This window comes from Cupressus sempervirens, chromosome 5, assembly GCF_028749045.1.
Source record: "Cupressus sempervirens isolate cs-2001-9-10 chromosome 5, ASM2874904v1, whole genome shotgun sequence".
Taxonomy (NCBI): Eukaryota; Viridiplantae; Streptophyta; class Pinopsida; order Cupressales; family Cupressaceae; genus Cupressus; species Cupressus sempervirens.
In genome coordinates, this window is record NC_143122.1 from 1,009,133,486 (window position 1) to 1,009,146,904 (window position 13,419).

The 13,419-nt window shown below is 35.5% G+C and overlaps 1 protein-coding gene across 1 annotated transcript in view; it reads right to left on the minus strand.

Moving 5' to 3' along the window:
• Positions 1 to 5,149, minus strand: part of LOC149559354 (cysteine-tryptophan domain-containing zinc finger protein 7-like) — a 33,550-nt gene extending 28,401 nt beyond the window's left edge. The window contains exon 1 of the mRNA XM_089828400.1: positions 4,478 to 5,149. Within this exon, the coding sequence (XP_089684526.1) occupies positions 4,478 to 4,660 (183 nt within the window). The 5' untranslated portion in view covers positions 4,661 to 5,149. The remainder of the gene's footprint in view (positions 1 to 4,477) is intronic.
• Positions 5,150 to 13,419: the final 8,270 nt, after the last annotated feature.

Genomic DNA, 13,419 nt, shown 5'->3' on the forward strand with positions numbered 1-13,419 from the left:
GCGAAAGCTTCAGTGCTAGGCATCTGATTATTGTCAATTGCATTTGATATAAACTTGGGAGAAGAAACTAAGGGTTTCTAATTTCAGTTAGCTATTGGAGAGCATCAATTCTTCAGTGTTGCAACCTTTTGAGGTGGTGAAATATCCACTAAATTTGGCATTCAAGAGAGCTTCATTCTAGAGTTCTATTTGTGCTTAAATTGGAGAATACATTTATTGTTGGCTGCTACAGTACGCGTGAGCAGTGTTGCGCTACAATATTTATGCTTGATTCCAGTTGCAACTTTCATCTCCATCCTTGGGCATCACTATTATTAGGTTCCTCTTGCAGCTATTAGTAGTTAGCATTGTAATTTTAGGCATATAATTTTGTTGTTGTAAGTGATAATTCAGAATCAGATTTGGCATTATGGTAGTCATTATTGTAAGCCCATTTGTCTTGGCAAACTCATAGCAACATTTTACATGGGAATGAATTCAATAAAGGAGATATATGTTGCATACCATTTGTTTGATGAAATGTCCATCTAATAGTATATATGATCAGCATAATAGTTGTATGCCAATTGTCTATCAAAATGTCAGTTGGTTGTAGGTATGCATTCCATATCTAGTTTCCATGTATATGCATTTAAAAAATACCAAAAAGAACTGCACTTGCATATTAGTTCATTGTAAGAGGCATTGTAATATCATTTGCGAGCATTCTAAATTTTTTAGCATCATTCAAACTATATCAAACAATCTAAAACACAAAAAATCAGAAAAGAGAAAGGCAGCATACAAGTGTTTGACAATAGTCCTTGAGCTAAAATCAGTCAATTTGGGCACGGGATATTACACTTAGGGTGGTTAAAGGCTAACTATGAGAGTGAGGGATCTCTCCTACTCTTTGAGCTCAACTCAAACTTGAGAGGGTGTTCCTAGAGCTATGCATTAATAAACATTCAAATAAAATACAATGAAAATCCAATATAACTCATAGCAGCTATACACAAATGTAAAGTTAATGCCATAACTGCCATAGGTTAAGCTTAACTAGCCGCAAAAAACATCTTGATGGCTACTTAATAATTTGCACATGCATCTAATAGAAAATGACAGTGTTACAATTTCTTGAGTTGGAGTTATAATTTCATAGGCATTGGCAAAATGTGAAGATGTTGAAACGGTTCACAAAACATGTTTATGTAACATTTTATTTTACTTAAATTTTATCCTTGGTTTGCAAAAATGAATGAAAACAACCACCATTTATCTACTTCCACTTCCTATACTGTAACCAGTTATTGATGATTTCGAATGTATGTGAAAGGTCTTAATCTTTAAAACCTGATTGTAACCCGTTATTGATGATATAGTGTAAACATATCTACTTAAAGATCCTTCATCAAACTCAAAACATTCTTTGAAGCTCAGTACTGACACTCTACTGCCAAAACCCTATAACTAACAGTGAAAAGTGGTGGTCCCAATTTGCAATGGTACAATGGTGCAACACAAGTCACATGTGAAGAAAAATTTAAAAGTAGAGGACATGTGATTTTACAATGGGTTGAAAAGAAAATAAATAAAGGCTCTCCCATTGAAAGGTATGAAAGTGATTTTCCGGCCCTAGGTCTAGAATATTGTATTCAATAGAATATGAAGGAACTATAGTTTATGTCCTACACCGCTCTTGTATTAAAAATTGTTGAAAGAGTCTCAATTGTATACCACAAAAAGAAAAGCACTATCATCAGATCTAATAGTTGCTTTGGTGGATAGCCAACTGATCCTCAGCATTTGGCCAAGCAATCCACTATGAATACACCCTTCATATGGTGGAAATTGTTTTGCTCTTTAACGGATATCTATGCCACACTCAACCGAAGCTCACTTCTTACATTGTATGGTCTAGTCCTCCAACTAGAATTCAATATACTGCTATGCTCCTGTTCAAATTTCACTTTCTTGAATTGTTTGAGTCACTTGTTACCACTCTGCACTCCTTTAGTCCTAGGAACACACAAGCCACGAATGACATTTATGGCACCATTGCACTGTTGCAATTATTTTTGTATAAAGACAAAGTTCTGGTGTACAACTGGTTGTGCATTGAACAAAGATTGCTGCAACAGCACAATCAACTTCAGAATCATGCAAGAAGAGGCACTTCAATCAATTGTTTTGGAAGTCATGCCATGGAATACTCTAGTTTCACCCCCATCTACAATCCACAGGAATTCATTAAGTTGCATAGCCACTGGCAAATATTTTCCCTCTACCCTAACCAACATTCTCAATGTGATGATCATCAATGTGTAATTAGTAAGCTCTCCCTTCTACTTCCAACAAAGTAACACATTAGAAGTTTAGCATTCCAAGAATTTGCATTAGTATTTTGTTGAGAAAAAGTTAGGCTTTGATTATGTTGTTAATGCCACCGAAAAATATTGATAGCTTCCCTAATATACATGATCTGAATAATATTACTCTCTCTTTATCAACTTAGATTCCGCCTTTTCTTTTTCAAGGGAATGATGCCGCTCTAGCTTGATTTGATGTCATGTTAGTCTTTTTGTGTCCAACTGTCTATTAGTCTTTTTGTGTCCAACTATGTTTTAGTCTTTTTGTGTCCAACTATGTATTAATCACTTCTGAGCTTGTGCATGGTTGTCAGAAATTAGTTGTTACTGGTTATCAACAACTGTGTTTTTTTTGGCAATTGTCAAATACTTTACATGTACTTCTAGTAGGTAGTCCAATTGGACACACGATCCTCCCTAATCTAAATTTGGATTCTATGTGCACAGACTTGAAACATTGTGTGCAAACTTGATCACATCATTAGTTTTGTGCCCTAAGTTTTTGCTGAGTAAACTCATGACTTTCTGTCAGCAAGTTTCTGGTGAGTGTGCCCAAAATTTGTGGAAAATACTTGCAAGGTACTAAAGCCTGTCACTGCAACTCGTGCTACAAATCAAAAATGTTTTCTTTTGGCTTGACAGACATTTTTTTTGCCATTTAAATATTTATGTAAATGGTGTGCACCATAAAGCTCTGTGTGGTTTTGAAGGTCTTCATTTGGGCTTGGTGGCAGAGGCATCACCCCTTGATCCTGCTATATATCACAACAGGCAACTAGCTAGGTGTGAAACCCCCAAAGCCCACTAGAGCTGCTCATACGCCCATTAAGAGTATTTCCCTCAAATACCCGACTAGAAGTGCTGCCCCTTAACACCAAAAGGGGTGCTGTCCCCAGACTCCCCACTAAACTCGGTTGATATATTTTGTAGCTGTATTTTGCCTAAAAAAATTCCACGATAAAAAATGAAAAACTAAATCACATTTAAGTTGGCCAGATTTTTCCAAGTTAATAAATTTTGGCCTGGAGCACAAGTTGAGTCCAAGTTTACATAATATGCCTTGAATAAGGCAAATAATAATCTCCATTTACAATTACTTCGTGTGTTCTTAATATGTGTTACCAGTATCAAAGGTATGCACAAAATTAGTTTCAATCCAACTGGAAAAATAGGCCCAAGAGAATAAAACCACAACTCAGAAAACAATAACTCTAATTCTAATGTTCTTGAACAGGGTATACGTCTAAATATTGACACTCTTCCTGATGGCATTTACCTGGGTACGTCTATAAACACATACCCCAATGCTAAAGGCATATGGATATATACAGAAAAAATCCTTATAATATATTTCGAATTGCAGTATGGTGCAAATTCAAATTGTTCGTTTGTAATGGCTGTAAGAACTTAAAAAGTCCATGATCAATGATTGCTTACAATGTAGATTGTATGCACATGAGTACAATAAAAGCTTCATAATTTGAGATCAGATCAATCTAGCCTACAACAGACCATCATCCAACGAAAATGATTTTTTAATTTGTATGAATTCAGACCCCAATACTGGTGGCCTTAAAACTGGGTACATGCAATGTCAACCAACGCCCTTCAATCACCTCCAGAGAAATATCAAGAATACTAGTTCTTATATTGAATAAAAACCAAGAGATTGTTCATCAAAACATAATCTAATACAAGAGGCCTAATAGTGAACGCATGCACCAACCCATATAGCCTCGAAAACTATACCTGGACAAGCTAGCGGATACTGGCAAAAAGAAATTCATTGTTACACTAAATAAGTAACTACGGCATCATCCAAAATAACAAAATATCACTAGTTATCAGCTTTTAAAAAAAGACTCTAATATGATAGTCTGGAAGTGACTAGTTGCAAAAGTTACAGGTAAAAGCCTCGAAAACAAGTGATGCATCACCAAGGAGGGTTAAAAAAATGCTCTTTTTCAAACTTCATAAATCGATAGCACATCACATTGATATGCCCACCTGTGGTTATCAAGTATTTCTGTTGACAGGGCTAATTTAATAGGAAAATAATTACGCTAAATCAGAACATGTCAATAAAAAATGCTGAAACTTTAACACGGAATTAACTATAAGAAAATTACAAGAGCATTTAGATCAAAGGCACGTTCTAATTCGATATCATTAATGTCTTTGGCCAAATCCTCTTGTTCTTGTTGTCGCTGAGAATAATTCCTGTCACATTGATCAACATTTCCCCTTCCATTATTGTACATCTGTGGCTGCTGCTGCGAATTGTATTGCCGAGACAATGTAGCATCTTCCATTGTTGCGTGATTAGCAGACCCTCTCAGCCAGAATCACACATTGCCTAATATGGCTAAATTACTCGACTTGTCATGGTACTAAAAAGCCCAAGACAGCAACAAAATCGACATCCAAATTTTTCGCCTACAAAATATTAAATTTCAATTACCCACCAAGAAAGACGTTGAAGAGACAGAAACTTTCCGAAAAAAAATCAAAAGAGATAATATAGACAGTACTGAATTAAATCATCGCAAAACGCCAACTATAAAGGGGAAGATGGAGATCAAATCAGACCGACTTGAATTGGGGACCAAATGGTTTCAAGAAAAGGAGAAAATGTGAATTGGAAAACCCATCAGAAACCCCAATTCAGACAATTGGGCATCCTTTCTCCACTCTCCTATGAACAGTTCCAAAACTGGAGAAACAATTTGAAAAAACGTTTTTCAAATTCAAATATGAAGTTCGTGAATGCCTCCGATAACGACGTTACATCACCTTGAAGAACGGATATTTTCTTAAGAGACTTTGGGGTTTACAATATTGCATTGGGTTATTAAAATTATTAAGAATTAAGAATTATTAATTATTATTATTATTATATATTATATTGTTTAAAAACTTAATATTATAAATTATTAAGAATTAAAAAATAATATTAAAATATGATAGTGTATAATTATGATGTAGGCATTTCTAATCTAAAATACTTCCATATGGTTATTGTGATCAATGGTTCCAAGAGTTGGAAACCTAAAGATTGACATTGGGACATTGTTAGCCATCTATCATATATTATAGAACAAAATGCAAATGTTGAATAGTTATCAAATTATCGTTGCCCAAACAAGTGGTGTGCAGATTTGACTTTGCAGAGTTGGTTCATTAATTTTTACATTGTGCAGATTCATAAGTAATTTCATTGTGATTCCTTACTAGTTGTGTCCTCCCTCTAAATGTCCCATCCCACATCCTTCAAGGCAATGAGGTGGTCGATAATTAAATCCTTTAAAACTTTATGAGACATCATCTCATTATTAATGTTGTATACATTGGAAATAATTGATAGTAAGATTTCTTGATATCGATACAACCATGATGCACTAGTTGAATAGCATTCCTCCATGTCATACAAATTTTCATCTGCTAATGACCTCTTTCTTTTGTGACGCAACACAAGGCAGGAGAATCCCCAAAGGAGATGTCCTAGCCCCCAGCAATATAACCACACAGTGGAAACACAATAGTAAGAAGCAACAATGTAAGATCTGATACCAATTTACAATAATTTGTTCATAAAATATAACTGACTACATGCAATATGCTCGGTTGTAAGGCCTTTCGGGTTAGGGCCAAATACAAACAACAAGTACAAAATTAGTTCTGCAAGATCTGACAAGATCCAACTTACAAAACAATCTCAGCCAGTCCAGGTACACAAGTGGATAAGAACACCAAGAAGAATCCAGACTTGTACTCGCAGGTCCACCAAGAGATCCTCTAGTTCCTAAGCTACAGCTCTAGCTCTTCAAATTCACATCTATGTGTTCCATAGGTCTATTTCCAACCTTCTCGAAATTTGCCAACTCAACTCGGTTGCCAATACTCAGGTTCCTCCTATCGAGCTCTTCATTGTACAAAGGAATCAGGGAAAACTTCCTACCACCTTTCTCAACAGTAAACACATTCCTAACATAATCATGCACAACCCTGCAATCATACTGCCAAGGTCTACCAAGTAACTGTTCATATCTAAAATATCACACAACACTTGATCCTTATACTACCCAATCTGTAAATCAACAAGGCATTGCTCCCTCACTTCCAAAGCATGCTCACCTTGTAACTAGCCAATCCTATAAGGATAAGGATGTCTTATTCTCTTCAAACCAAGTTTCTGAACCATCTCTTTAGCAACAGGGTTATCAATACTACCACCATCCATAATCACCTTGCAACTTTTGCCACTAGACTATAACAAGTCCTAAACAAACTAGTCCTCTAACAAGAATCCAATGTCCTCTCACCAACCAATACTTGTCGAGCTAGCAAACTCTCTCCTTGCTTAGGTTGACTATCTTGGACTACAACCTCATTCACAACAACAATTGTCCTTCCAATCGGACATTCAAAAGATCTATGCCCTTCTTGACCACACTTGAAACAATTACCTCTGAACCCACCTCCACCTATCCTCCTTTTCTGTTCAATAGGTTCTGATTCATCTTCTACTTTCAATTTAGCTTGTGTTGAGTTGTCCTGCTTCTCCCACCCTTAGGAACTACCTTGATTCTTCCTCTTTAGCTTCTCCTCTGCTCTCAAAGCATACTAATAAGCATCCTCAACTGAAGAAATATTCAACATACCAACCTCATCCTGAATATTGAATCTCAAACCATCAATATACCGAGCTACCTTCTCTTTTAACAATTCTTTATGCCTAGACCGAATAGTCAACTTGTAGAACTCCTCAGTATAATCTTTCACAGTCATATCTTTTTGCTTCAAATTCAACAACTTAAACAACTCAAGTTCATAATTAGCAGGAATGGACTTAGCCTTCAACTTAGTCACCATCAACCTCCATCTAGTGATCTTCATTTCACCTTTCTCTGCTCTATCTCTTTGTAGTTCTTTCCACCTAAGAGCAGTATGTCCCTTCAGCTTAGTCTATGCTAACCTTACTCTGAGTGGATCCTCAATATCCTAAAGCTCAAAGTAATCTTCCAATTCACCAATCTAATCAATCAGGTCTTCAAGATTCAAAGTACCTAAGAAGTTAGAAACCTCCATCTTATGCTTCAGCTTCAATTGAGATCCAGGTCGAGCAAACTGACCAGCCCTAATTCCAATAGGTCTCTCCACATGATCATTTCTATCCTCACTACTCGATCCAGCAACTTTAAAGTCTTCGACAACTTCTTCATAACTACTTTCAATACCCACATGCCTAGGTACACCACCTAAAGCACTTACAATTTTAGCAATCATGTCACTCTTCATCAATGTTATCTAAGATTTGAAACTGGCTTTAACCTCCTCCATCTTAGATACAAAATTTGCTTTAACCTTCTCTGAGATTCGTCCTTCTATAGCATCACTAAGATCATCAATTGCCCTAGGGTCCAATCTTATTGGAGGCATCTTCCAAAATTTTAGCAAACCCTAAGCAAAAAATCCATTAATCTAAAAGATTAATTAGCCACAAGATCAACCTTCTTTGGAGATCCTTGTGTAAACTGCCTCAGCCTTGGTGATCTGTCAACACACTCAAGAACAACCTTCACTTTGATACCACCTAATGCAGTGCAAGGTAGGAGAATCCCCAAAGAGATGTCCTATCCCCCATCAATATAACCACACAATGGAAACACAACAGCAAGAAGCAACAATGCAAGATTTGATACCAAATTACAATAATTTGTTCATAAAATATAACTGATTACATGCAATATGCCCGCTTGTAAGGCCTTTCGAGTTAGGGCCAAATAAAAATAACAATTACCAAATTAGTTATACAAGATCCAACAAGATCTAACTTACAAACTAATCTTAGCTAGTCTAGATACACAACTAGATAAGAACACCAAGAAGAATCCACACTTGTACCCGCAGGTCCACCAAGAGATCCTCTAGTTCCTAAGTCATAGCTCTAGCTCTTCAAATTCTCATTTATCCTTCATTCCATCCCCACTGAATGACTGAAATACTCCACAAGACCCCTGCTTATACCAATCTAAGACACAAGTCAGCCTAAAACACAAATTAAATACAAATCACCACAAGTTTGCTTGCAACAACAATTAAATGTCCAAAAATTGATATCCAAGAAAAATTGTGATATCTCCTATCTCCTATTGAATTAGAACTAATTCTTGGAATCATAGGTAGTACTTTAGGTCCTCTAAAAATCATTAAATTCATAAAGGTTGATTCCTAAAGGAAAAGTGTGTATCCATCTTGAAAGTCATGCACAGAAACCCGTCACATAGTCTGTCAAAATTTGATACTTTAGGAGAATTTCCATATCTCCCAACTTATAATGAATTAGAACTTGTTCCTTGGATATTACTCTATGTCCTCTTCAATCCTTGAAGTGTGTAGCCTCTCATTCATTAAGGATAATTAGTTATATGGCCTGCAATAGGCACCTAGGAACCAGAAAAACACAGTTCCAGCAGCAAGGTAAAAACAGTTTAAACTTCAACTCAATACATCCAATCTCTATGAAATCATGAGGAAAGGTTCTCCAATGTGTCTCCAACACATCCCAAACCATGAAAGCATAGCTTCATTAGAATCCAAGCTTGATGCTCCTCAATACTTAACCAAAATCCCTCCAAACATGCAAGATTGCAAGCAAGCCTAAGATGCTCCTGCATCATTTTGTGTCTTCCATTTATGGAAACAAACCATACTCATCCAACCTTGAAATAGGCCTTTCTAGCTGCATTGAATGGTGAAGAAATGAAGAGAAATGTACCTTTTGTTGTAATTCTTTAGATTATGCAATCACTTGAACTTGTAGTTTACTGTCAAATCAATTTGCAAAAATGTAAACATGAAACATAACATATTCAATAACACATTTGACACAATGATTTAATTTGGAAACCCAATTTGGAAAAAACTAGTAGTAACATGCTACTCATTCTCACTCTTCCAAAGTGATGCCCTGTGAAAGGCCAACCCTATTAAAAGTTACAATGTACACTGTTAAATGTGACCTTATTAAAGGATTTCAATCACCCTGTTAGGAGTGAGCCTTGTCATATCCATAAAATATTTTCGTCATGCATGCATCCATTAGATTATGCAATCACTTAAACTTTTAGGTTACTGTCAAATCAATTTTCAAAAATGTAAACATGAAACATAATAGATTTAATAACACATTTGACACAATGATTTAATGTGGAAACTATTGGTCAATTTGCCCTCTCGCCAAAATCACTACATTTGAATTCAAAAGATAAATGGTCACTTCTTGTGCTTTTAATATTAAAAAGAAAACCATGGAATATAGTATCATATGGTCAGAAGCTGGAAGTCAATGGGCCTACGATGCTACAAAGTGAAGAGGTTCATAAGATTAGGTAGTCCAAATTATGAAGATAAGATGCTACGATAAGGAGTCCATCGTAAGATCATAATAGCCAAGGTCATTGTAGAATCGGTAAAGTAAAACATAAGGTTTACGATATTATGATGTGGTGTAATATTGTAAAGTAAAGCAAGGGTCTTCTGATAATATGATATGGTGTAGCATCAGGAGGGAAAGTTAAAAGGTTCACGATGCTATGATGTGATTAGGAGATCATAGGGAAAATTTTCAAAGGTCTGATGTTACGTCGTGCTCGTAAGGTTGGGATGTCATATGATCAGAGGGTCGTAGCATCAAAAAAGGAGATAGAAAAGCTTAAACACTAGTCAAGTGGTTGGAAGCCCTAAAGGGGTCATCTCTGATATTATGAAAATGCTTTTATCATAGCATCGGGAAGGAGAAAAATCAGTGTTACGATGTTACAAAGTGGAGGATTTCATAGGATCGTGGAAGGAAAAAGATTGAGCTTCGATGCTACAGAGGTCAAAGGATGTTGTCAGATCTAGATGTCGTAAGATCAAGGATGTCATAAGATCATAAGGCCAAAGATGAAGACATGATATCTTACGATGAAGCCAGATTTCATAAGGTCATAAAGGGAATTTCGTCGGGTTCTAATCTTACGCTGAGAACATGTGGGGTCCACTCTTTTGAAGGGTGTCAGGTGGGTGTTAAGGTGGATAATTTGATATGGTCAACTACGTTGAGACTTTGCTGAGGTGGCAAAATGAAATAGAATTATTGGCCCACGTGGCCCATCTTGATTGCAAAATTCAATTGACTTTTTGACTTTATTGATTTGTCGAGCCAGAAGCAAGAAAGATAGGGTTTCTTGCATGATTCAATCTTCATGATCGATTTCAACCACTCTCCAATGAATGTTGTGCCCAATGAATGAGGGAAAACACTCCATCTCTGGTTTTATCCATCTACTTGGTTAGAGTGATTTAATGGCATCGGTTCTATCTTCTCAAGGCTTAGTTTTGTAAAATATTGGATTTCATTATATTTGAATCTGTACCATGATTAGATTTTCTCTAGATCTGCATGATTGTTCTGTGCAATCTTAAATGGTAGTGGTTGAGTTTAGTTTAGGATAGAAAAAATCTCAGTTATGCCTGAGCTATAAAGGCAAATTTTGTAATCTTTGTAAGTTGTTGATCTTTTTTCTGAATTCTCTAGTATTTCTTCATGTGTACTATTGTAATTTCTCATGCCTCTAAACCATTGTAATCCTCTGCTAAGTCTCTTTTAGCCATTAACACATTGTGCAAGGTTCTTTGCCTCTAATTAATGTTTTGTCTATGTTTAGTAATTTGAATGATTGTATCTACTTTGACATTTGAATGATATTAAGTGGAGTTCTTCCTATACCATTCTTTTGTTTTCTGATTTACATGTAATTGTTGAATTAAGCAAGTTCTAAATCTATATTCTTTGAGGCTAGAACTAGTTGATTGTGCATTCATGTGCAGAGATGAGTTCAAACACTCTATTTTGGTGTATCACCTCTTTAGGTTAGAATAGGTAGATTGCTTTCATGCATTCCTTCTCCCTTTTTCTCTCCAAGTGTAGTTATGTGCACCCTGGTAACAAAGGAAGCCAACCTTCTCTAGAGATTCAACCTCATAGTTCAAGTCCCACAACTTGGAGGTTGTTTCCATGTTTCACAAGGTTGTCCTTAGGTAAAAACTTTGGACAAGGGTGCAAGCTTTTGTGACAACAAAAACTCAATTTGGAAAAAAACCAACAGTAACATGCTACTCATTCTCACTCTTCTAAAGTGATGTCCTATAAAAGGCCAACCATGTTAAAGGTTACAATGCACATTGTTAAATGTGACATGGTTAAAGGATTTCAATCATCTTATTTGGAGTGAGCCTTGTTAGAGGACTTTAGATCATTCACTTGGAATGTCACTTGTTAAAGGATTTACAAATGAGTGGTAGGTCAACCTTAATCCAAAGGATTTACCCTAGACTGATACAATGATTAGAGAGTAGCAATAAGGCTTGATCTGACAACAACTTACAACTTCATTTGCAGATTATAGATCTCTATTTTAGTCCTCTATTTTGCCTAGCTTTCACACTTTTCAACTCTAATAGCTTGTTCACCCTTCAAGCATCCATACCCTTAAGCCTTCTTTCTTTGTTTGCCAATGCAGTCTCTTCTCTTAGGTCACTGAATGAAGCAAATACCCTAGACTTCTTGTCTTCCTTAGGTGCTCACACATGACAACCTTTTCTTCTAACCAACCATCTCTATAAATAGAGAATTAAGATATTTTTTTGTTCAACCTTCATTGTCAATTTTAAGGTTAGGTTAGATTAGGTAGGATTCAATGAATCTACCTCTCATTTCATTTTATTCCCTTCTAGAAACTTCTCCTTCAATCCTCTTTGAATTCACCTCAAAATGGTTCATCTTGAATGTTGTGCCACCAGCTCATCAATCTTAACTCCCACATGGTTCACATAATCCAAGAAATCAAACTTGTTAGCTCAGATTCATCAAATTCTTGATCTTTCTCATAATGTTGACACTCTGCATTAATTGGCTTCTAATGCTCGACACATACTATGTTGCTCGACATCCACTATCAAAACACTCAACAAAAACTAAAGTTTATTGATGTTCAACAGCAACTAAACTTTACTTGGCTTATACTAAAATTGGCTTTGCTCAGCTCCAACTGATTTTCTGCTTGGCTTGCACTAGCTGTGCTTGGCACCTACTTGTCCACTCGATCAAGCTTGGTAGACAAACTTTGTTTAACTTGTTCTTCTAAACTTAATCAGTGTAACCAATCTTTGCAACCTTAAGTAGATTATTAATGCACTATAATATCATTTTCTTAATTGATCCTTGTACTTTTTTCATATCATAACTCAACCTTTCCTCTGGGTGTTATTATTACCTCATTTGATCAAATCTTCTTCATCAATCAAAGAAATTATAGTACTTAAATCGTATAAGCAATTGTCTTACTAGTAAGTAGTAGGTTTTACATCAATGAAAAAACAATGACTGAAACACATTTACCATACTTGTATTAATATGTTTTCAACACCTTCACCCCAATTAATGTTGTACACACAAGGAATTTGCTAGATATGACTCACATATTTTTATTTGATAGTCGATTCATCTCTTTTACATTGCATAGATATTATGGGTCTATATAATGACTATCTTTCTTTTGTCTAGCTACAAATAACAACAAAAATACCATAATAAATTACATTAAAAAAATATTGGATATTGATAGAGTACAGTAGCAATTGGAGTTCAAAGCACATATGTGATAGGAGATCGTAAATCTATGAAACTCTTCTCTACTAATCCTTGTGATCAAATTTGAGAAGATACAAAATTTAATTTATTGTTGATATAACAAGCAATTTGGGAGTCTTTAAAAAAAAAATCATTTGATATTATAGTTGTTTTTGTCTTTGCAAATATGCTAATCATTACTAGGCTTCTTTTCTTGATAACAAAATAGTGTTTTGTTCTAATGTTCCTTTCCTCATATTTCCTTGAAAAAATTTCAAACATTGATTACATGCAATTTTTAGGGATATTATAAAAATGCTTACCTTTTGTTAACTTGACTGAATTGATTAAGAGGAATAAGTAACCAGATTTCAAAATCAACAATTTGATCAACGG